General features: G+C 40.2%; 1 protein-coding gene across 1 annotated transcript in view; it reads left to right on the forward strand.

The window, feature by feature from the left end:
• The window catches only part of PTPRM (protein tyrosine phosphatase receptor type M), a 755,728-nt gene that overhangs the window by 517,140 nt on the left and 211,935 nt on the right, over positions 1-26,653 (forward strand). Inside the window, exon 14 of the mRNA XM_029921584.1 lies at positions 3,424-3,498. Coding sequence (XP_029777444.1) covers positions 3,424-3,498 — 75 coding nt within the window. The remainder of the gene's footprint in view (positions 1-3,423; positions 3,499-26,653) is intronic.

The raw sequence follows: 26,653 nt of genomic DNA on the forward strand, positions 1-26,653 counted from the left end.
TCCTATTATGCTAGTTCTGGAAGGCTTTGTCGATTATCAACTCTAAGTGGACAGAATATACTTAAATATCAAAACCTTTATTGTTAGTAAATTAGATTTCTCACATTAACTAAATAAGGTATATTCATTCTAATTGGTACAATAATCAATTTAAATGCATATTTCACATCAGTCTTCCATAAAACAATGTTTTCCATAACATGATGCCAGTAATCTTTCTCCTAGACAGAGTAGCAACTTGGCGTTGTTATACATTTCTTGTTACACATTTATTTTAAAAATATTTGTGAGTGTCTACTAAAAGTTAGGCATAGTATAGTCTGTGAGACTTCCTAGGTACATAAATATATCATATTTAAAATTCTTGAGGATTTTGAGTTTGTAAAAGTTTTGGGGATTTTTTTGTTTCTTTCTTTCTTTCTTTTTAGTGCATGGGGGCTGGAGTCAGATGTGTGTACTTATTCCTTTCATTCCTATGATTTGGCTAACAGCAATGTAACTAGAAATCAAAACAAAAACCTCTTGAGAACATATGCTAAATTCTTTCCAAAAGCATTATAGTAGCTACACTGTAAGTCTTAAAAAGAATACAGACCATTATTCCAGTGTCATATTCTTAGGTGAATTTTTTGTGCAAAATACAGTTCACAGTTTTTAAGCTCAGTAATTTATTTAACTTACATTTGTACTGCAAAGTACTGTACTACTTTTTGGAAGACCTTCACAAAACTTTGAAGGACTTCCATTGTCCCAATACAATTTCTAACTAGATTCAGAAATTTGAATGTTTCTTTTTTTAATCATCAGACTCTTTGAGAAGTTTCTCTACACTGTTTTCCTGTTCACTGTTTTTTTTTTTTTTTTTTCCAAAGACTTACCATCATTTCTGGGCCACAATGCTCACAGAAAGAAAGCACACTGATAAAAGAGCTGAAAAGAATGTTGACTTGCACAGCTAATTAAGATTCCTTTTAATTATTCATATTCAATACACAAGAAAACAAATTATATAGTAAGACCACTCATCTATGCAAATCTGCTATCATTTAGCTATGGATTTAGAAATAGAAATACAGATATGATCTACATTTGTCATTCATCATTTTGTAGAGAAAATATTTTCTTTGCTTGACCTGAAATAGTCTTCCTAATATACGTGATGAATACGTCCTGAGAAGTCCCCTGAGAAGTTTCCAAGGAAAAGAAACCTGTTTAACTTTGTTCAACCCTATGTTTCCCAAATCCTTGGACCCAAACTCATTCTCCAAGGAACATGAGAGTCATGCAAAAGAGTTTGGTAAACACTGGCTCATCAGATTCCCGAAGACCCCACTGCATTCAACTGAAATGGTACTTTGTAAGTCTGATATACTTTTTACTCCTCCATACATACTTTTGGACCTAAAAGAGATCCTGAATTTATCAACTACTATCAAATACTGTCTTCATAGCATAGGGTTGTAATATCTGCCTTTATTTTACCAAATTTGGCCATATTCTCTTTTATAATATAATTTTATTGATCTTTTAAGATAGAGGACAGCAAATTTTTATGTAAAGGGGAGATGACAAATATGTTAAGCCCTGTGAGCCATGTGATTTCTGTCACAACTACTCAGCTCTACCGTTGCCATGCAAAAGCAGCCATGGGTGATGCGTAAACAATTAAGTATGACTGTGTTCCAATAAAACTTTATTTGCAAAAGTAGGCGGTGGCCCGGCTGACTCCCATTTTAAGGTAATTTATAACAGATCCAAGTTTTGTCCTTGTAACTAAAAATCATAGTCACAAATGAACACTTTACAATGCCAAACCTAGAGATCATATAAAAATCCCTCCTGATATCTATAATGTGGTTTTTCTATGTGGGTTTTGAGCCTCTGGCTGCAATTTATTTGCCTTTCATTTAACTGTGAATACATGGCTGTCCAACCTAGCCATTTTCAAGAAACTTTGCGTTCATATTGTTTATCTTTTTCAGTATTGAATAGATGCTCTGGTTTTGATAAAACAGTATAATTTTTCTGAAAAAGCAAAGTAAGTCACATTTTTCTGCATGTAATAGAACACCACATAAGAACTTTGGTTGAACAACAGTCTATGATCCAGCAAATGTTGGATGTATAAACTTGGTACTGACTTTGTAACAAGTCTTAGAAATAGCCTTTTAGTATTTACAGTTTGCTATATCAGTATGCAAAGCTGCATACTCTAACCTGTCAAGAAAATTATCTCTGTCGTTCCCTGAGGTTTCTCCACTTTCTGACCCAACTGGTAGTTTACTCATCTCACTTCACAAGACTAGAAAGTTTTCATTAATAATGTGTGAAAGATGATTATCCCGCTCCTGAACCCAGTTGCTACAATTGTCTAGTTACAAGAAGCAGCACCGTTTGAATGGTGCAGAGGGATATTTCAAAATATTATGCAGCAGCAGTTTTGGGTTTAATTGTCTGCAGATGGTAGATGATCTATTTTCCTCACTCGCTGCCATATTTCTAATAGCGCCCAGGCTGTTCCATGTAAATTAGTAATCTTTCATGTAAGCCTGTCCTTAATTTTCCAATATTTTTTCTTTGCATCATTTTCCAGCTGTATCATGTTAGAACTGATGTTTTAATTTTCTATTTTTCCCCCAATATCTGTGTGTCATAAATGTTAACCATTTAAACACAACCGCTGAGCTAGCTGTGCACCAACCAAGAAGCTCAGCTGGTCAGCCTCCAGAATCCTAATCATGTTTTTGGTCACATGTTAAGCATAACAAACTACAGCAAAGGCAATTATTAGTTTTCATTTTTTGAACTGATTCTTTGAGATGCATTTTTTTCTAGCCCCTTAATGTGACAAAATAAAGTTCCTAAATGGAAATGTTCCCCACAAATTTTAGTTAGCAGAGAAATCTCTCTACAGAAAAATGTCTTTAATGAAAGAAGATCATGGTCTCTACAAGGTGATTTGTGGAGAAGAGAAAATACTGTGATTTCAGTAGCAGAATTTTAAGTGACCTAATAAATTTTAAAAGCCTAAAGTTTGGATCATCAGGATTAGCAGCGAATCACTTATACACCACACTCAGTAGCACTTGGAAACACTATTCAGTCTAGAGCCTTATTTAGGACTTATGTTGTGTTTTTACTTTTTCCCCCCTTTGGTTTCCCAAAATATCAGCCAAGCTTGCAACTGTGTCATAGTTAGAAATCTAACTGCTTGACAAAAACTTGTTTAAGGGAAAAGAATTCAGAAAATTCAACACTTTGCTATGTTTTTTTTTCTTTTTGTCTTTTTTTCTTTTTTTGTTGTTGTTGGAACAAAGTTGAGACAATGTGATATACTGATCGAGATTCTCCTTGCTAGCCTAGCTTCAGTCTGGCTTTTTCTTCCCTCATGCATGCTGACCTGGGAACCTTCCTTTGCCATAGCCGCGATAATCGTGACTCAGCTTACAACACCTTACATTCGCATCGCCCCTGCTGCAGGCGACGACCAGCTGACAGGTCAGACGTTCAAGTATAGATGAGTCATCTTGCCCATTTCCTGCTCATTTTTCTCAGCTTTGTTTCTCCCTTACATTTCCTCCTTTGCTTATTAAGGCTTGTTTACAATGTTTCAGGCTCTTGGTACAGACCTGTGCCCGCATTAAATGAAGTGATGTGCTTGGCCTCTTCTCTGTGCACATTGATACCCATGCATTAAGCACAACGCCACTGCATGTTTTCATTGTGTGTTTGTATGTCGGTGTGTTCCTTTCTGGCCTAATGTTGTACAGAATGAAATTTGCTGGACTTGCGATAGCAATGCCACCGAACAGGATTTCAATCAGAATACATACAGATGTATGCCTAGTTACGGGAATTCACCTCAAAAGGCCCTGTGATGTAAGGGTGAGTGAGGTTAACTTTCCACCTTGTAGGGTCTAGTCTGCACGCACACGTAGCAGTACACCATCTTGAAAGAAGCCACCCAGAGCTGTTTGGGGTAACGCCGTTCAAACAGCTCTGCGTGTACTTTCAACTGGAGCAGAGTTGATTGCATTTCTTATAGATCCTTGTTTCAAAGCCAAGTGTTTATATAAAGCAGCGGCACATCTGCAAGTCAAATGCACTGAATAATTTAGGGAAGTTTGTAAAAAACTGAATGGCTTAGAGTCGTGGAGTTAAACTGTGTGCTTCTATATAGAAGCAGCACACAGAAAGAGAACTTAGCAAAGAGAAATTGGCTTGTCCATTCCGTACTATCTCTAAAGGTGTATGGACATCAGCATAAACTCCTATAAGAAAAGAGTCCAGTAAATGACTCCAGATTGAAGGTGAGTGGTCAGAGAACCCCAGGAGAAAAATTTTTGTCCTATAATAAAAGCAGGCCATTGTCAAGATTTCTAGCATAATTACATGGTCAGGATTCAAATTCTGCTTTCAGAGACATGATCGATGTTCTAGTTTTTGGCATGGAGGGTAGGCATGGTTAAAACTCAGCTATTTTCCATAGAATTTCCATTCCAGCAATTGTTTTAAGTGTATGAAATGAGGGAATATACTCTAACATTTAAGAAAAAAGAAAAAAAAGTATAGCTTAACTCATGGTAAGAATTCACAAATGTTTAAGTTGTCCTGTGAGCTTATTGTTTTGGAAAATAAAAGCAACTGAGACTCAGGAAATTTACAGACTGATTTTTATAAGATAAAAAAATGGAGGCCAATTCTACTTCTTTCCCTACTGGAATTCTACACATGTTTTCGGTCCTCTGTTTTGGGGCCTATAAGCTATAAAGTTATTATTGATAGTTCTGTTTCTCTTTGCTTTCAAGTTTCTTATAAGCATATTTCTTTCACAGATTGAAGTTCTACTTGTTACAGACTCTTTCTTATCCTGAACTTCTGAAGTCTTCTTCCCAACAGTAGAAGTACTTACAGGGTAGTGTAGAGTCTTTCTTAAGTCATCTGTTCTAAAAAAACCTTCATATTTAAGGACTGGCCCATGGCCCATGGTCAGGTTAGGTATCCATCTTGAAGGTAACCTGATATCCTTGAGCAAGTCTGAGCACCACCTGAGTCCGAACTGGCCCTGTGGTTGTCAGCAAACCAATAAAAATGGCCCCCTATCCTACAACAAGTGCTTGTGGGAAATGTAGTTGAATAGCCCCCTTCTCAGGCTTCAGCTGTATCTACAACCTTCACATTAAGCATGCCGCTTACTAGGCACTGAAGTAAGTGAAACTTCTGAACATAGATTTCTTTCTAAAACTTGCATAACTGAGAAGATAGCTCATAAATCAGCCTCCTTCACAGTGCTTTCAGATCCCGGGTATCTTGTTATTTGGGAACTAGTCTGTGAAGGACACATACATTGCTGTGGTGTGTGGCTGCAGGAGCTCTCCATCATTTACTTTGGTTTATTAGGGATTAAAGTGATGGAGTGTTAGAATAAGCCTCAAAAAAAAAAAAGTAAAAAAAACTACTCCTGATCTCTTGTCAGTATTTACTGCTGGTTTTAATGATGGCTAATCTTACCCAGATAAATTCAAAATCAAGTAATATTTCTTTTGCATTTTCCATTTGCATCAGCCATCAACTGTCCTAGCAGTAACACTGTCTTTTTTAATAGATTTATTCATGAGTCATACTGCAAGCTTGAGACTTAATGCATTCAATCACTTATCTGACATTTATTGAGCACCCTCTGTGTGCCAAGGTATAGATCTACTAAGTCTTATAAAGAGTTTTACTTTGTGTGGTTGCCCAGGCTCTTGGAATCAGGCATTTTGCTTTACACACATCAAAACCTATGTAGACACAAGTTCTGAGCAATGAAAATCACTATCATGCTTGTCACTTAGCAGTTAGGAAAGGATGATAGTTTGGTAACTAATGGGCAAAAGGACATGTATTTCAAACCGTTCTCATCATGTGGAGCCGCTTAGGAAATGGCCAGTGAGACACTTCTGAACATTGCACATCTGTGACCCATTGAACGGTTGTGGTTCTATTTATTAGATCACTATCGTGCCTTCCAGAAGCCAACAGGAGATGCATGAGGGATACATTCTGAAGTGCCCCTCAACGGTGTTTTTGTTCATTTTGTTTTAATTGTACTCACCTCCTACTCCTACAAGTGCTGTTCCAGGCTGTACTTATACTAGGAAACTCCAATGAGATCATCCTCTGGAGCTTAGTTCCTTTGTCCCAGAATGTGGCACACACCGCTTGGGCCTTCCTTGGCATAGATGAGGCCTCACTTGCTTGTCTGTCACCAAAGTAAACAAGCATCCTGGTGACCAGATGTCTGTACCAGGAGTGTGCCGGAAACTGCAAAATGCTCATACATATTAGCTGATCTGATTCACTGAACAAAGTCAGAACAGACTACAGAATGCTAGTGTATCTGATGAGCAGGCCTATCATTGCACTGGGGAGTGTTTCTTAAAAATTTTTTGTCTTCAATCAACAGTGAAATCTATCATTACCCAATATATATACATACACGTCAGTTTAACTGAAGAGAAAGCATTAGAAACCATATTGCCAAGACTATTCACTGAGTAAGATCCTCTCTGATTTGTTCTATTCTGTTCCATTTCATTCTATTTCATACTTTAAAAAAATTCTAGTCACTACCTATTAAACTGATTTCATTTCCCACTATTGGGTTATAATCCACAGATTTTAAAAAATGCTTTATTAGGCCACTGGATATAGGAGACAATGAAACATATAACTGGAATAAAGGTCCCCTCTACCTCCAAGCCACTCTAAATAGTGCACACAGAGAAAGTTCTAGAAACTGGAAATGCTTCTGGTTTCTACTTTGTTCCCTTTACTATATGATTAATTGTCTGTAATATAGAACTGCTTTAGGAAGAAAATTAAAAGCTGTACATGCTAGAAATTTCTCTTTAAGGTTTTTTAGTTAATTTTATAAATATCTCTAGGCTATTTATTTTATACTAAGATCTGTTTATGATTTAATAACCCAGCCAGCTCTGAAATGCTGTGGAGAATGTTTTCCTTAAACAAATATTTTTCTCATCCCTTTTGGTTACTCCATACATCTAATATGATAAGATCTGTATCCTAGAATATTTATAAACAAAATAACTTTTGGGATTCAAGTACAAATCAGATATATCAGAAGATGTAGAATGACTTGCTAGATATAATTAGTCAAAAAAAAAAAAAAATAGAGAACTAGCCAAAGACTATTCCCACAAAGTTCCAAGTTTTGAAAGATATATGTAGCATATGTCTTTATTGTCAAAGATAAACACAGCTGGACATTAAAGCTGTAAAAACAGATTTTATTCAGTAACTCTTGACTGTAAGGGATAGAGGTGGGCTCCATTTTGATTTGTGAAGGGGGGGACTGGCTTTTTTTTTCCTTAAGTTTATTTATTTATTGAGAGAGAGAGAGAGAGAGAGAGAGAGAGAGAGAGAGAGAGTGTGTTTGTGTGTGTGTGTGCACGGGAGCAAGCAGAGGAGAGGCAGAGAGAGGGAGAGAGAATCCCAAACAGACTCTGCTCTGTCACTACAGAGTCGAAACAGGGCTCAAACCATGATCATGAACTGAGCAGAAATCAGGAGTGGGACGCTTAACCAATCGAGCCACCCATGCTCCGCGAGGGGCTAGCATTTTAAAGGGAGAATGAGGTTGGATGTAAGTAGGGGCTCAGTAGAGTCAGTGTAGTGAAAAATTACAAAAATCAGGAAGCGTGTATTGGTCCAGGAGACACGCATCTGGTTGGCTGTCATTTATCCAAGTTAAGCTGCTTCCTTGCTCCAGAAGCGGGGACACGGGAGCCCTGTCTTAAGGTGTCACTGGAACAAACAGTCAGTTCTTTGGGCAGCCTTCGGTTTTCTTAGGCAGGCACTTTCAGGGGATGGGGTCACCTACAGATGCAGCCGTGAGTGGTTAGCAAACCTTCAGTGTTTGCTCAAGTCTTTACAAGCCAAGCTGAGGCCTAGGGAAGGAAGGGCTCAGAGGGGCCTGGCTGGAGTTTGGTCACAGAGAGATTCTTTGCTGGTATATAGCCAAAGGGATCATGAAATAAATCCCAAGGAATTTCTTTTTCTCCCTGATGTGGCTTTTAAAGCAAATAGAGTTTTAGGGGCGCCTGGGTGGCTCAGTCAGTTAGCCATCCGACTTCGGCTCAGGTCATGATCTCACGGTTCATGGATTCGAGCCCCGCATCGGGCTCTGTGCTGACAGCTCAGAGCCTGGAGCCTGCTTCAGATTCTGTGTCTCCTTCTATCTCTGACTTTTCCCTGCTCATGCGCTCGCTCTCGCTCTCTCTCTCTCTCTCTCTCTCTCTCTCTCTCTCAAAAATAAATAAAACATAAAAAAATTAAAACAAACAGTTTTATTTTTTTACTATAAAATATAAAACATGGAAGTCACTGTACTGGATCCCCACTGAGGAAAGTCAAGCAGCTGAGTGTATACAGGGAAGCTTCTGTGTTTTGGACCCTGAGCTAGAAACCTCCGCACACATTATTTCATTAAGTCTTCACAACAGCCATCTGAGAGAACATTGCCACACTTTTCAGGTTAGAAAAGGGATTAGACTCAAATGCACAGGCCTCAGAGCACTGATGAGCAGGCGAGGCAGGGACAGAAGTCTGATCCCAGGCTTGGTGACTTGAGCCCTGAGGTCATTTGACCTCAGAGTCTGCTTGAACGTCTCCTTCTTTGCACTCAGTGCTCTCCTCTCTCCTCTCCTGACCCTTCAGTCCTCACCCACTTCCCCCGCCCCCACCCCCACAGCCCTGACACCGCCCTGTGCAGCCCTTTCCGTTGGTAGCAAGGGGCCAAGGGCTCAGGGGCCCATGGCCCCTTGTTCCCTTGCCCCCGCCACACATCACACTGACACTCCGCCTGAGAAAATCTCACCGCCTGCTTTCTGGGCGCCTGGTTTCACACTTCCAGGTGCTGCTTGCCAACTGGCAGAGATGGACAGATTAATTCAACTAGAGGTAGGTGCTTTGCCTCCCGCCCTGATGTTTTCTGCTATTCAGGGAACGTTCCCTACACATGCAATGGTAGAACAATGCCCTCCACTCCCGCCCAGCTGTTCTCTCTGCCTGAGCCCTCAGATGGCTTGGCCAGGCCTTCCCCCTTCCCCCCGCCCATTGCCATGCCCACTCTCCTGGGCGGGCACCTCTTTGCCAGCCATGGCACTTTAGGCCTTCCTTATACCCCGGGGGGTCCTAGCCATTGGGTCACAGAGGAGGACACCTTTTCCTTAGGAACAGAAACCAGAATTGAAGTTCACCTGCAACAGCCCAATGGAATTTCTTGGACTCTCGCCGAGGAGTGGGTCTATGGCAAATACCAAATTTGTGTGTACTCTGGAGCTGTAACACCACCTTTGCAGAACTCAAGTTTATCCCTCCATCTTTACAAAGAATGAAGGAGTGTACAAGGTTCTGTATGTCAGCTTACGGGTTTTAAGCTCTAGCCAAGGGCTGACTCAGCTGGAGCCGGAGTTAGGATCTAAACTTGGTGGTGACTATGTGTGGAGGTGCATTGGAAAATGGGAAGGTCTCAAATCCTCCATCCCACAGACGCTCATCAGTCAGTTGCTGGAGACCATCAGGGGTGGACACCTTATAAATTACCTAGTCAATGGGGCACCTCGGTGGCTCTGTTGGTTGGGCGTCCGACTTTGGCTCAGGTCATGATCTCACGGCTCATGGGTTCGAGCCCCACATTGGGCTCTGTGCTGACAGCTCAGAGCCTGCAGTCTGCTTTGGATTCTGTGTCTCCCTCTCTCTGCCCCTCCCCGACTCATACTGTCTCTCCCTCCCTCAAGAAAATAAACATTTAAAACTAAACTAAAATAAATTACCTGATCAAGTGGTTCTCAAACAGTGTTCTGTGGGGTTCCACCAGAAAGCCTCAGAAGCTACTTCACATAGAGGTCTCTGGGCTAGGCAGCAACTTCTTTAAAAACCGTCATGGGTAGCATAAGTGTTGGGCAGGAGAATTAAACTGCTCAGGTTTAAACATCGCTGTGTTGCCTGCCAGCAGAATGACCTGCGACAAGTTATGCGAATCTCTGTCCCTCAGTTTGCTCATCTGTGAAATGGCGATGAGCTGTGAAATGATGACGTTACAGCCTGACCCACAGTAAAGTTGTCAGAACTAAATCCTCACGTAAAATACTTAGTACATTCTCCATAAATGTTAGCTATTACTGTTTTTCTATCTTATTACTTTCTTTTAAAGTATGTATACCCTTTATTTCTTCATTGATGCACGGAGCATGCATTTCCTGAGTAACTCTCATATGACAGGCACTGAATGAGGCTCTTGGGATATGTCAGTGAACAACGCCTATAAAAACTCAGATATACTGAAAAACTTTAAGTCTAGACTGACCTCATCCCCAGCCCCTGTAATGGCCATCTTTCTCTCTATGTAAATATATATAAATATTCAGATTTTTTTTCACTATCATTTATTTATTTAACTCTGTCACTTGTGTTTTATACTTACTAAGCTTCTCCTTCAAGCTAATATCTATCATTCTAAGACATTCCTTTCCCTAGATGAGTATTGTTCCTTTATTGGGATGGCTGAAGACATGTTCACCCATTTCCTTGTTAATGGACATTCAGATTTTCACCCCTTTTAAATGTTTTCCTACTAACAGCAACGACCACCAGAAACTAAAATACATAACCTTCTGTACATGTTCTTTCCATTGTAACTTTCTTTTTTTTTTAATGTTTTGTTTATTTATTTTGAGAGACAGAGAGAGGGAGAGAGCTGAAGAGGGGCAGAGAGAGAGAGGGGGAGAATCCCAGGCAAGCTCCATGCTGTCAGCGCAGAGCCCAACGTGGGGCTCAAACTCACAAATCATGAGATCGTGACAGGACCTGAGCCGAAATCAGACACGTAACTGGCTGAGCCAATTTTGAGAGAGAGAGAGTTACAGGTGCCCCTGTAACTTTTTTGCTTACTGATTCTCAAATATGGGTCCAGGGCAAGTTTGTTGTTGATGTACGGCCATATTCCTTTCCTTCCCGATTGTAGCAGTTCATTCTCTTGCTAAGTGCCCACCCAGTGCTCCCCCTGCACAGGATGTCTGCCAGGACACAGGAGCACGAATGTCTCCTGGCTTGTCCCGAGGCTGGGTATCTTCGCCTGTGTTTACTGGCCATTTGCATTTCTTCTTTTGCATCTGTTCATACTTACCCTGTCAATTACTGTTCTTTTTTTTTTCAATTTTATAAATGTTTGTTTATTTCTGAGAGAGAGACAGAGTGTGAGAAGGGGAAGGAGACACAGAATCCGAAGCAGGCTCCAGGCTCTGAGCTGTCAGCACAGAGCCCAACACAGGGCTCAAACTCACAAACTGTGAGGTCATGAGCTGAGCTGAAGTCAGATGCCTAATCGACTGAGCCACCCAGGCACCCCTCAATCACTGTTCTTTTGACTTCACTATGTCTTTTGGCATAAAGAAATTCTCATTTTAAGATAATCAATATGTTCCCATTACCCTCTATTTCTCCAAGGTCTTTGGTTTTGCTTGAGAAGGTCTTCACATCTCTGATTATTCAGCCATTCCCCTGAATTTTAGTTCCTGAATCCACCTAGAAACTACCACCGATATGGTGTGGTGTATTGCTAAGGGAGAGGGCTAGCTTTTTCCAGATAGACAACAGCCAGCCTGGTTCTTATGTTTAAATAAACAATTATTTTCTCATGAAAGTGAAATGCTGTATTGCCATATATTATGATACATGTATAGATTATATTATGGGCCTCTTTGGGTCTTCCTACATTATCAGCATAAGTTGGTTTTTTTTTTTATTATCCTGCTTTTTATGATGTTTTCTTACATGATAAAACTGGAATTCTCTCCATCTTCTTTGTCAAGAATCCCGCACCACGGATCCATCCTTGTCTACTTATCAGTCCTTACAGTGGCCTAACATGACGGCCCCTCTCCCGATTCCCTCCCTGCCTTCCTTCCTCTGCCTTATTCCACACCAGATGCCCTGACCTTCCTGTGGTTCTTTGGCCACATCAGCCATGCTCCCTCTTTTGACCTTTTCTCCCACTATCCCCTTGCTTGGGAATATCCTTCCACGGATGTGCACTTGACTAACCCTCCTACCTCCTGTAGTCCCGGCTCAGATCCACCTTCTCAGTGAGGTCTGCCATGAATGCGTCCCCATCTTTGCACTGCAGCCTCCCACGGTACCTCTCCCCAGCCTTTCCACTCAATCTCACCCCCCCCCCACCGTGGGCTGCTCCTTTCTTTCTTCTTCTAGCACTTCTCCCTTTAGGTGCTTATTTATGTTTGCCTCTGTCCTCCTCCCCCTCCTAGAATATAAGCCCCCTGAGGGCGGACACCTTCACCTGCTGTGTTCTGATGTACATCCCAGGCACTGAGAAGGTGGTCCAGTGCATCCCAGGCAGTTGGCTTCCAAAAATGCCACTGAGGTTCTGATTGGAATCTTATCAAATGTCTGTATTATCAACACTTCAGGAATATGATAAATTTCTCCACCAATTTCAATTCTTATTCCAAGACTTATAATACAAATTTGGGGTTATCTGTATGAACTGGCCTTGTCAGGTCTCCCTCTAAAATGTATCCTAGGCTCAATGACGCCTCACCTTCTCGTGGCCACCACACCAGCCGGGACCAGTACAGACGTGTCCTAACCTCTCTCATGGCTCCCTGTTGACTCATTTGCCACATGGCAGCTGGACTAACTTTTGGAAATCGAAGTCTCTTTCCATCACTTCTCTTCTCAATGCCCTTGAATAGCTTCCTACTGCACTAGCATGTTTCAAAAGTGGTCGCACAGCACAGGGGCCCACATGGTCTGGCCCTCATCTTCTGTCACTTCCCACACTCGTTACTGGTCTCCTTTCTCTTCAAAGCCCCACACCAGGTTCTGCATGGGTCCTTTGCACTTGCTCTACCCTCTGATGAGACTCTTCCCCTAATCTTCATATTTCCAGCTCCTTCTCAAGGTTCAGGATTCAGTATAGAGGTACTTTCCCCCCAAAAGTCTCCCTAGACCAGCATCTTGAAGTCAGTGCCTTGTTGGCTCCCAGACCCTGCCCCGCCCATCACTCTGCCTCTTTTTTTTTTTTGTAATTTTTAAATGTTTATTTATTTTTGAGAGAGAGAGAGGGAGAGAGAGAGTGAAGGCAGGAGACGGGCAGAGAGAGAGGGAGACACAGTATTCAAAACAGGCTCTAGGCCCTGAACTGTCAGCACAGAGCCTGAGACAGGGCTCGAACCCACAGACAGCAAGAGCATGACCTGTACCAAAGTTGGAGGCCCAACCGACTGAGTCACCCAGGCACCGCTCTGCTCCTTTCTGAAGTGCCCTAATGTCTGTGTGTCCCTCCCAGAGCCCGGGTAGCAGGGCCTCGTCTTTCGGTCTTGTTCCCAGTGGAGCCACATGGGCACCTCACAGGTGTTCCACTGTATTTACCAAATGACCGAATAGTTGAGGACCTTTCTTGTTAGATTTATTCCCAGGTGTTCTGTTGCTTTCATTATATCATTAGTAAATTTTGAATAAATTTTGATGAGGACAGAAATCTTCTGAATTTTTATGTTGCTGTTGCCTACTCTTGACTGATTTTATGTTAGTTGCAAAATTCATGGCTTTTTTAGAATATATATATTTTTGGAATATATATTTTAGAATATATATATTTAAAATATCTAGAATACATATTCTATACATAGAGAATATCTAGAATAAATAGAATATATATTTAGAATATATATATTTATTTTGAGAGAGAGCAAGGGCATGTGTGTGTATGGGGGAGGAGCAGAGAGAGAGAGAGAGAGAGAGAGTCCCAAGCAGGCTCTGTGCTAGCAGAGACTTGAACCCACAAACATCAGATCATGACTTGAGCTGAAATCAAGAGATGCTTAACTTGCTGAATCACCCAGGTGCCCCTCAACCCATTTTTAAAAAGTGCAGTTTTAATCAGTCATTTATTTTAGCAAGAACCATAAGAAAGGTTTAGTGTTCGTTTAATTGTTTTAGAGTGGCCTACTCACTCACACCAGCGTTATCTGTTTCCTCCCACTCCCCAGACTGCCTCTGCCCACTTCTCTGCCTCCACCTGTCGGACCCAGCCTGTAGATCTTTGGTACTCTTTAGCAACAATAAGCTGGGGCAGGCTTAAGCGCAGGTAGGCATCATTTGCCCTCCTGTGGACCCAGGGTTCTCTATTTATGAAATGAAGACATAACTAAAATCAGACTTTACACATACTGAGTAATGTACAGGACTGGATACAGCTTGAAGATGGTGTGATTGTTCACTGAACTTGAGCTTAGTCAAGGGCAGGAACAGCAAGTGCAAAGGTCCTGTGGCGGGAAGTAGCATGACCAATGATGAAACACTGCAAAAGAGGCCATCATAGCGGGAGAGCAGAGAGTGAGAAGAGTGTGTGGTGAGTGGTCAGGTTGTACAGACAGAGGCCACACTTCTCTGACTAGGCCCATAGAAACATTGGAGGGCAGACAAAACAGGCCAAAAGTCTGGTGTAAAACTCTAAGAAATGGAAGATCATCTGCCAGCCTAGAGAAAAAAGTATAGAGGGTGAGTAGAAAGTAAGTGAGCATGAACAGAAGAGCTAAATGCCGGCAAAGTGGTGCAGCCTAAGTACCAGCCCTGGGGTCCTGATGGTGGAAGAGCACATGATGGGGAGTTTAAGGGACAGGTTCAAACATATCAAAGGAACACTCTAAGTACCTCAGAGATGGAAGGGTTTCGTTCAGCCTCTTGCCTGAGTTATCCACTTCATTTCTTTTGAGAGCTATTTACTAGGGTATTCATATGAATTAAAACTGACAAAGAACATAAAGGGTAATAAAACTCAGCAATATTGTTTGAATATATGGTCACTCAGATAAAATCTCACCACTGTTAGCTGCAGACTTTTGTATTTTGCCCTTTTAAGAGTTCAGTCATTAGACTCAAAGTGTTGTCTTGGAGAGCGTTAATTTTGTCTACTAGGAAATACGTGTAGAAATATTTTTATCTACTGCTACCGGGGCTGTATTTCATTTACCTTGATACCTCCCACAACTTGCCACTCAGTGCTTGGCACCTGAAAGATTCTCAGAGACCAACTATAAACGTCAGATGGAATGACTTCTTTTGTGAAAGATGAAATTCCCTTAAAGGCATAAACTAATTTCCACATCCCCTTTTTAAGGAAAAATAGTATCTGTATCACAGAGGAGCTCCCAACTTTAACTGCCTTCAGGAGTGGGACTCAGGGAGGTGTGGGCCAGACCGTGTCATGTAGATGTCCTGTGGTCCTAGACCAAGTGTCACATAGGTCTTCATGGTCACAGACCAAGGTCACATAGAGGTCCGTGGTCATAGACCAAGGTCACATAGACATTCCATGTTCAGACATGCAGGTCCATCCCAATGGAACTGTTAGAGCTTTGCCATCACTGAAATATTTAGCTTTGGGACACAGGCTCTGCACTGCTCCAAACGTGTTCACTGCCCATACTTTGGGAGAGACGTATTCATCCTTTACGTGAAGAGCTCCTCTTCCCCTTGGGAAGCTTGAAGTGCAATTATAGCTCAGTGTTAAGAGCTGCAGAGAAATCAGAGAAGTGTAATGTGCACTTTTTGCTCTCAGGAAACTTATACCAAGGATCTTGGTTCAAACCAACATAAACAGTTGATTAAGTATGCCATGTCAACAAAATCCACCGATTCCTTGAACCATTTGTAACAATGATAGATGTGTAATGAAATAAGTTAGCATATATTCAGTGGTGCTCAAAAACATAGTATCTGTATGATACCAGAGTCCTTGTCAGTATCCGGGAATTTGAATAAATCTCTTGAGAGAATTTTGGGCAGAAATAAAGGGAAGATAATGCCTCCATTAGGCTTCCTAGTAAATAAAAAGAGCCAACCTCTTCATTTAAGCTGATAATCCATTTATTGGAAACAGTGGCTGAATTAGAACTACCATTTTCCTATTAATTAGGAATCCTGATTTTTCAGGCGCATTATCATATCAATGTGGGTGAGGGTGATTTGCAATTCACAGGCTGCCCTGAGGTAGGCAATTTTTCTTAAACAATGAAGGACATATCAGTGCTATGTATTTTGGCCACGGAGGCCAACCCAGAAAGTTAGTGAGAGGAGAGTTTGGTTGGAATTTCAGCATCTCTTAGAAGGGTTGCTTGAGGATTCTAAAAATTTCCCTCTTTGCTACAAAGAATGTAAAGTGAGGGGAAATTTTTATTCTCTCTGCAACACCAGCTGAATGCATTTTAATGGGCTGTAGTGTCACTGGTGATTTATTACCCCTTTTTGTTCTTTTATGTGTTATATTTGTCATTTTGCTGTGGCAGTTTCATCTATAAAACAGTATAGTTACAAGAAAATGGTAAAGGGATACAGGACTGCCATGGGAGATTCTGTTCCTTTTTCCTTGTCATTTTGGGGAAGGAAATACTGAGTCAAATGTCAAGCATTTCATTTCAGAAATAATATATTTTAAAAGATGCGTATTGCACCAAAACAGGATTGTTTTCCATTTTTGCTACATAAACTTAAGAATTTCTTCATAACGATTTTCAATATAAAAGAACTACTCCATTTTTTAAAATATCCTTTTGTGTTTTCCCTTCTATCAGCCGGGTGATAAAGGAAAATAAAACAATGTATTTAACTGTCTTTTATTTGCTTAAGGCATCAAGCTTTCTGGCCTGAAAAGCACAAATTGAAAAATGTTTTATTTTACAAAATCTACCTTTTAATTTCACTATTATTCTGGTACATTGTACACAGCCAAAATGGATGCTGCCAGTGAAGTTTCGAGCTCAAAACAAACCAAGTTTTTGATAAAAGATTCAACATACTGGGAGAAAAATAAGATTTTTGCATGAAAGAATTTATATTTATCATTTCAATTATTCTTACCTTTTTAAGTATGGGAAAATGTTATTTAAATTTTGTAGTAAAATTAAGTTAATTTATCCTTGATATTAGTACATGTGGAAAGGACCTGGATATTTTTAAAATATTTATCAAAGTTAAGTGGCACTGTCTGTTTGTCTAGGTCATTCTCTTCACCCTCATGTCCAGTCTAGAACTGATACATGATGGCTATTCAGCAGTGTCTACTTGGTGATAGATACCTTCCTTCACGACATTCTGAGTTCCATCCTTTACTTTAGAAAAAAATGTCACTACAGGGGCGCCTGGGTGGCTCAGTCAATAGAACATCCAACTTCAGCTCAGGTCATGATCTCACAGTTCATAAGTTCAAGCCCCACGTCAGGCTCTGTGCTGACAGCTCAGAACCTGGAACCTTCTTCGGATTCTGTGTCTCCCTCTCTCTCTCTGCCCCTCCCCTGTTCACATTCTCTCTCTCTCTGTCTGTCTGTCTCTCTCTCTGTCTCAAAAATCAATAAAAAACATTTTTAAAAATTGAAAAGAGAAAAAAATATCACTACAATTTAGAATATAAGGCACCAACATTAATTCTGACAGTTTTATGTCTAAGAAATCCATCAATTTCATTCAAAATTTGTACGCAAAGGGCCATGCTCTTCTGTTTTGGTTGGCTGTAGACTAGACTCTTTTGTAAATAAGTATTTTTAGAATCCTGTAAAATACTTCGTATTTGTAAGAGGCTTTCTTTTTTTTTTTTTTTAAGTATTTATGGGTATGATCCAATGTATGTAATCAGGATGAAAAGAAGTATGAAATTCCTTCCTGATCCTGACACAGCAGGATATAGAAGAATCAACAGATCAAGAAAATATCAAGGATAGATCTAGAATAAACAAATCCCCCCTTTTAGGGAAAGAATTCTTATTTTACATGTTTTACTGACCTTGTAAAAGAATCAGGGGATCGTCAGCATGGGCAAGTGAAAACAGAAAAAAACACTGTCCCTTCAACAAGAGTGCCTCATTTCATCTGCCCTCCTGACAGTATCAGTCAATGACACACAGGGTCATCAGTGACTCTAGTCGGCTGAGAGGGAGGCCTCTTTTTTTTTTTTAATGTTTATTTATTTGAGAGAGAGAGAGAGTGTGTGTGTGTATGTGTATGTGTGTGTGTGAGCAGGGGAGGGGAAGGGCAGTGAGGGAAAGAGACACAGAATCCAAAGCAGGCTCCAGGCTCTGCGCTGTCAGCACAGACTCCAATGTGGGACTCAAACCCAGGAACCCCAAGATCATGACCTGAGCCAAGATCATGACCTGAAACGAAGTCGGGAAGTTTAAGCAACTGAGCTCCCCAGGCACCCCTGAGAGAGAGGCTTCTTAAAATTCCAGCATGTTAAAATCCCACCCCTCCACCTCACCCCAGCACACACGCTACTTTTAGGATTTTCATCTTCATTCCCAAGGGGAAAGCATCTTGGGTAATAATCTGATTAGTACTCAAACCATGGCATTTCTAGCTTAGCCACCATATATTCTTTTTTCTTTTCTTTTACCTTTTTGTTTAAAAACACAGAACACATTTACTTTTTATTTGGAAATAATGTCAAACTTTAAGTTGCAAAAATAAAAATATCACAGAGAATACTGGTACACCCTTTATCAGAGTTAGCTCTTATAAACATTCTACCCTATTTGCTCTATCCTTTGCGCTCTCTCTGCATGAATGTGCACGCCACACATGCACATCAGTAATTGTTTTTCTGAAGGATTTGAAGATAACTTAAATATTTCATGACCCTTCACCCCTAAATATCTCAGTGCATATTTCCTAAGGATAGGCATATTCTGTTATGTAATCATAGTACCTGATCAACTTGATGCGTTCACATTAGTTCAGGACTTTACTGTTCTTGTTCCCATTTGTCAGTTCACCTATTTGTCACTTAACCCAATATGCCCTTTGTGACATTTCCCTCCTCCGCTGCAGGATCCAGTCTAGCTAGGTCAGTGATGGCATCTGGTTTTTATGCCTGGTCAGCCTCCTTTAGTGTAACCACCATGTATTCTTGATCATGTGACCATTCTCTCCGGGAGGGCTGTCCTAAGGACAGGGTGAAGAGAAGTCACTCTCCTTTGTGGGACTGTGAGGGTCTGTCCTGCCACTTTCCTGTCTCATATGCTCGTCAAATGAAAATCTACAACTTCATGAAGATGTAGGGCCAAGGGACTCATTTTACTTGATGATAAATCATTTAAAAACAGTATTTTTATTAAAAATCAATGTCATGGAGGTACATGCAACATTTGAATGTTTTTAGCCCTTTTTGAAAAAAATTAAGCAACAGACTTGAAAGAAATTTCATGCCAGTGGTAGGGCCGCTTAGGATAAACCTCCGATTTGCAGTGATTTTTGTCCTCTCTCCTCTGCCTTGTGAGTACAAGTGACAGAAAGGTATAAGAATCACGTGTCCCTTTGACCAACTCATGGGGAGGAACAGTGAGTTGAAGGCCCTCAGATTTAGATTCCAAGATCCTTTTCAAAATCACATGGTTTCCTAGGGCAGTGTTCAAACGTACCAGGCTGGAATCTGGGCCTAATGAATCTCTGTACCAGATTTTAGTAGGGTGATTCACACAGGAACTCTGGATCCCAGGGCACATAATTTAGAAATCATTTACTTTATTTTCTGCTTATTTGTTATACTTACTTTAGATAGAAGGTAGTGAATCCAAAGTCCAGGCTTCCTGGACAAATCTCTTAAACTCTAAATCTTGGCTTCCCTATTTGCATAACAGAGAGATTACTGTTCTTAGCCTCTTGGTAGGCCTTGGGAGAATGACTACCCTGACAGATATAAAGGACCTGCACGAAGCTGGCTCCGGGTAAAGAGGAGGAATTGGCCATTGCTAGCAACTTCTTCTGTAGCTTTGTTGGTATTCCTGTAGAAGATTGTTTTATGGCTCTCTGGTCTTTCAAGAGAAGGAGGTCCACTGCCACTCCCAAATTTGAGGGTGGCAGCGCTTCTGAGAGGTGCAAAAGTGAATTTCCTGGAAAATGAATGGATTTCTTGATGCTACAGAGGGTGTTATTGACATGAGCACCCTGTGCCTGCTGTGGTCTCCAGGAGCACTAGAGCGTGAGAGGAACTTATTATTCCATCATATGTCACGGACCTGTAATGAGTCCCCCACAGATGATATTGTCCATTTTTGCCAGTCTTTGGGATATAAACTGCATCAGCATGACCCAGGCTATTATCTTGGTACTGGCAATGATGGTGATGATGATAATGATGAAAAAGTTACTGCATTTTCAAAGACAACTACTTTATTTGAGGCAGTAATAGCCCACAGCAGGGTATAACCTGTTCTGCTCTTCCCTGTAGCCCTTGTTATCTTGGCCATTTGGAGTTCCTTTTTTTCCCTCTGTCTTTGGTTTAAATGTGGACACATCTCTTTGATTTGCCCTTCAGTTAAGTCAGTTCTCAAGAGAGCACTAGAGGATACACTTGAAGAGAACTCCATTAAGAAGGCTTCTAGATTATCTCATTGAATAACTTTTTTAGACGTTGAATATGATGTTGGAAAACTACAGAGTGGTTCATAAGGGAATGAGAAGCAACACAGGTTTTCTTCCACATGTTGTTTTCCGTTAGGAGAGTAAATAACTATCCCCGGAGAAACAGTCTTTGTAAGGAAGCCTGGCACTGTCTCGGAGTTAATAAATGGCTCTTGTTGAGTACATCTGCCAGTATCTCTGATGGGTTTTCCCCTTTATTCCTAGTAAATATTCAAGCAATACATCACTTCAGCAACGTAATTGATGTTAAGTCTAATTTACTTATTGGTATTGCTAATGATGCAATTATTAATTATGGTTTATTATTAATCATAACAGCTTACTCATTTGGTGCTCTTGGTCAGAAACATATACTGGCATATCGGTTATTGCCTGGGATTTTGCCTGTCTTTGCAGGGTTTAATTTTACCTTTCTACCAAGATTATATAGGACTTCACAATAAACATGGTAAGAAACAAAATTACCTTTAATATTACCAATCTGGCGGATTCTTCTTTTATGTCTTTGAATAATTTCTTCAGATACTGGTGTATATTTATGTACAAATGTGCACAAGTGCATGCACGCACATGTGTGTTGAGACCTCATCAGCGTGGTTACGTGTGTCTTTTAGACAGTTTAGCGAATTAATAAAGAGAATTTTCAGATTTCTACTTTGTTTCTTCCTTGTTTTTTGAACAAGGAAGTTAAAAAATACTCACAGGGTCATAGAAATGACATAACCATTTTATTAAATCAAATTATTCTTAACAATGAAAATCATGTTACCATGATCTTATTATAAATTTCCCTTCTTTTGTTTTCTAAAAAGGCCCAGACCATTGTCATTTTTCTCCAACAGAAATTTTGGTCAGTTGAAAGACTTTTAAAACAAATGCCATATATGATGGTGAAAAATGGTCTATAGCAACTTAATCATTACAGATAGCGAGTTCGTAACACTTTATTCGTGACAAATACTCATTTCCTGTCTCTCTGATATGTACCCAGTTAACTTTCTCGTCATTGATGGATATATATTTCACTGCTTTGGTGCTGAAAATATAACATTTTGCCACTGGTATTTATTTCCATGCTCTTTCTTTCTACTAATCTCATTTTATCATTGGTGAACGTTTGGTCAGTAAATTTACTGGTAAGGACTTATATGTGTCATCAACGTACTCAGAAGAACAGGCCTTCTGTGTCCTGGCAGTCTCTTGGTGTGCTCAGTGGACCAGTGCTCAGACAGGGTCTTTCTTGCTCTGTATATTGTCTGGATGGCCGTATGAGGTCATCTGAAGATGGCTACACATGTCTTTCTTTTCCTAGTCTCCCTGCTGCATCCTGGAGACCAGTGGAGGAAAGACCACACAGTTAGGCCTGTTGTTGTCTTTACTTAATGATACTTCCACTTGTTTCTCTTGTCTCTTTCCTTTTATATCCATTGTGCAACCCAAGAACATAAAGGGAAAAAGAATAGGTAGATTAAGAAACTAAGAACATAAAGGGAAAAAGAATAGGTAGATTAGGAAAAGAGCAAAATTTCAGAATGAGATTAATCATGACAGATCTTCCATTCAGTGCATGTATTCTCACAGGTACTGGGGGTACATACGAAGATATTGGGCCAGGTCAGATGAGGGCCAAAATGTCAAAACAGCTTTGTCCCAAGGCATTGATGTTAGTATCTGGTAGAAGGAACTTGCCAAGATGACTGAACTGAAGGTAAAAATAAGGTCTATGGAAGAAAGGGAAAGCAAGGTTCTATAGTAGTTCAGCAGTATAGAGAGTACTTCATACAAAGCAGTCAAGAACGGGGCTTCTGGGTGGCTCAATCAGTTAAGCGTCCGACTTCGGCTCAGGTCATGATATCACGGTTCATGGGTTTGAGCCCTGCGTCAGACTCTGTGCTGACAGCTCAGAGCCTGGAGCCTGTCTTTGGATCCTGTGTCTCCCCCTCTCTCTCTCTGTCTGTCCCCTGCTCATGCTGGGTGTCTCCTCTCTCTCTCTCTCTCTCAAAAATAAATAAAACATTAAAAAAATAAAAATAAACAAAAACAGAAAACAAAGCATTCAAGAACAATATTTGGGCTATGTGAACTTTGAATAAATGGGCACAATTTGAACCTATAAAAAGTGAATAGGGGAATGTCTCTGTGGAGAGGGAGCAGCAGGAGGCCTGAGAAGGGGAAATGTTGGATGTATGGAGAAAACTGAATATGTCCATTGGGTTGGAACACAGATAAAGGAAAGTGAAAAGAAGAACGGTATATAGTTAGGAAAGGGGGTTGGAGCCAGCTCATGGAAGGCCCTGATTGCCTTTTGAAAGAAGCATTAGGAAACCCTTGGGTTTTTTTGTTGTGTTTTTAAATGGAAGAGTGACCTGGTTAGAGCAGTGCTTGGGGAAGACCGGTATAGCTGCAATGTGTAAAAGAGACTGGATGGGGTGTCCACCTGGGAGTCAAGTACAAAAGTCTAGAAGGGGGATCAGCCCGATTCATGGCAGCAGGAATGGAGAAGAGATAAAGAAAGTATAACTTTCTTTTTACTTCTTCTTCTTCTTTTTTTTTTTTTTTACTTTATAGAGTTTGGTTTGTGAAGTAAGAACTGACCTGTCTAATGTCACGTGACTATTTTTCAACCCAAGGATAGAAATGAATAAACCTCCTTTATAATAAATTTCATTTTTATGTGCTGAGGTTCAAAATGCCCATTATGTACAACCAAAATTCATTTAACTTGTTCTGACTTTTATTGAATACATGCTATATTCTGGACACTAAGAATATAGAAAGGGAAAGATGTAGCTTTTCTCCATAAAAACTAGAGTTCCCATTCTTGCTTAAACCTACATGTTCAAAAATATTCTGTGTGCAGACATAGGTCACATGTGGTCATTATTCTGTTTATAAATACCTGCTGTAGATTTTTAAGACATTCATTCAGTAAAGACTTACTAGGTGACCACTGTGTTAAAAGCATTGTGTTCATTGCTAGAAATCAAAGGTGGATAAGATATACTCCTTACTCTTGAAAAGCTCCAGCAGAAGACTGCATCAGGGCACCTGCTGGTCTTCTCCTTGGTTAGATGAATGATCTTAATTCCTTGTCTCTTTTTGCATAGTCCTTCCTTATTACCCTGCTGGTCATTTGTGTTTCTTTTCTTTGATTCCTTTTCGGCATCTCTACCTTGTCCAGTGCATTGTGCTCTGGAAGGGTCATGTGCTTGTGACACCTCTTGTACATTAAAGAATCACATGGACTGTATTACCACGCCTTTCTTTTCTGCACTTAGGTCTAGGAAGCCCCATGTCCTCATATGTTTATCTTACTCTTCTTGCAGGGTTTTAATTTCCTTATTGCATTGTCCCATACTTCAGTCTTTTGTTTTCATCCTTTCATAGGTTCTCCTCTTTATAGCTGATCAAGATGAGCCTTGTCATTCAGAGTGTTAGCAGGAGTCACACAGTCACCCAAGTTTTCTGTGTTACTGGGGAAAGTTGTGATGCAACAAAGCAGGTATGGGCTTCACAGGCAAGCCTAGACCCAGAGTGTCCTTCACTTCTCACTGGCTGAGGACAAGCTACTTATCCTGATCACTCCTGTTGCCTTAATTTCTTCATGTTTAAAATGGTATTGGGGCACCTGGGTGGCTCAGTAGATTAAGCATCTGACTTCGGCTCAGGTCATGATCTCATGGTTCGCAAGTTAGATTGGGCTCTGTGCTGACTGCTCAGAGCCTGGAGCCTGCTTCAAATTCTGCATTTCTCTCTCTCTCTCTTTCTCTCTCTCTCTCTCTCTCTCTCTCTCTCTCTCTCTCTCTCTGCCCCTCCTCCACTCACACTCTGTCTCTCTCTCTCTCAAAAATAAATAAACATTAAAAAACATTTTAAAAAATAAAAAATAAAATGGTATTGAAGACAGCTCATAATATAACATTAATAAAATTATGTAAGATACCTGGCATCTTCAGCCTTCTTCCTTCCTATTAAATGTAGGAGTGGCACCTGGCAATCAGTTGGCATACTTTAAATTCCTTTACAATTAGAAATATCTTCCAATCTCTACTTACTATGGCTACTAGTGTTTGATTCCATGAGTTTATTTTTTTATGCTTATTTATATTGAGATAGAGAAAGAAGAGAGAGAGCAAGCAAGGAAGAGGCAGAGAGAGAGTCAGAATCCCAAGTAGGGTCCTTGCTGCCAGCACAGCACCCGACGTGAGGCCCGATCTCACGAATCATAAGATCATGACCTGAACCAAAATTAAGAGGCATACGTGTAACTGACTGAGCCACCCAGGTGCCCCCATAGGTTTGCCTTTTAATTGTGTCAAAAAATCATTTATAAATAGTGCACTGGGGGCATCAGGTGGCTCAGTCAGTTAAGCATCTGACTTTGGCTCTGGTTATGATCTCATGGTTTGTTAGTTCGAGCCCCACGTTGGGCTCTGTGCTGACAGCTTGGAGCCTGGATCCTGCATCAGATTCTATGTCTCCCTCTCTTTGCCCCTCTCCCACTCTCTCAAGAATAAATCAACATTAAAAAAATTTAAAAATAAAATAGTGCACTGAAAGAAAGTTGCTAACTGACAAAGTGAGACAATATATTAGGAGATAATTTTAAAATAACAACCCACTTAAATATTTTTCCCATTTTGCCACAGTCTGTGAATATCTTCCTCACAACTATTTAGGACCGATGAGGTTCTCAAGTAGAATTTGTCTTCACGTTATAGGGAATCACCTAGGGTGATACATATAGATTGCTAGATCCTACCCCCAACCTTTGATCCTGAGCCCCTGGAGAATCTAGCCATCTGCATGTTTCAGAAACTCGTTCAAATGTTCTTAAACTCTCTACACATGGAGAACTTCTGCTCTAGAGAATAGTGAACAGAACAGCACAATTAATAGATGCTTCATTTATTAACGAACTTCATTGTTTAAGGAAAAGTTGTATGTTTACTGAATGAGTATGGGGGGTTTACATGACCCAACTCTCTCCTAAGACCCCAAGGATCCTCATTACATTTCTGAGGATCACCTTCCATGCAGGTAGCTCACTGGCCATATGCAAAACCCCTCACATTTCTGTGTGCAATGTGCTAGACTCTACTTTTTTTTTTAATTTCAGAAATACTGATTCTTCTAGCAACCATATAGGATTTATTAAGTATATTTTTTGACACAATAGTACATGACCAATTTTAGGTAGCAGCAAAAGCTACAATGGGGGGTTGGTAAACAACTCCTACTTTATGCAGGAAGCCGTGGTGATTCTTTCTCCACATGATTTTTAAGAGCTGTAAACATAAGCTAGATCATGACCCAAGACACATCATCTGGAGGAAAATTTGAGGGACAGCAGATTTTTATTTTAGTGCCTTTAAAGTTTGGTTTCAAACATACCTCGCTCTTCACAGGTGCATCCTTGAAAACACCCACTCACGTTCCCTTTATGCATTATTCCCTTTGTCTGAAAAGTGAATACAGTTGATACCTTGTAATTGACAAGTTGTTTCCTCATTTTATTACTTGACCATGATTTGAGAAATGCAGATGGAAAAAATAAAGCTATTTCCTCAGAATAGGAACAGCACTAATAATTCTCTTGAAACTTTTAGTGCCCAGATAGTAAGTGATAAGGCTTTGATAGATCATCTTACCCACAGGGTGTTGGCCACATCAATAAATGAAAGCAGTAACTGTCATGAAATTAGAAGAAAAATAAAAAAGTAGATTAATTTTTTAGAGACAGTATATATCAAACAATCCAGTAGCTCAGTTTCATATGAGAAATTATATTTCTGATTATTACTCGTAAGCCATGCATGTTCTGCATGCCCTACGGTGGAAATTAGGGACAAAGGAAGAGTTATAAATTCAAAAGCATAATCAGGTTACAAATAATACATAAAGTGTGAAGGGAGATTATTCCAGAGTAGTGATTGACTCTGTATTCCCAGGAAGAAAAACAACGATATGTAATTTAAATGAAAAATCTTGGAGATGCTTCACGATTATGTATAACGTTAAGGTACAGCTGAGAAAAATGAAAAACAGACTGCAAGGAATTCTAATTATTTGAGCAATAGGACATGAATGAACTGCCTCACAATCATGTTTAAAGCCAGGATGTTGCTATTTTTAAGAAAAAGAAATCTAC

The sequence above is a fragment of the Suricata suricatta genome, chromosome 14 (assembly GCF_006229205.1).
Source record: "Suricata suricatta isolate VVHF042 chromosome 14, meerkat_22Aug2017_6uvM2_HiC, whole genome shotgun sequence".
NCBI lineage: Eukaryota > Metazoa > Chordata > Mammalia > Carnivora > Herpestidae > Suricata > Suricata suricatta.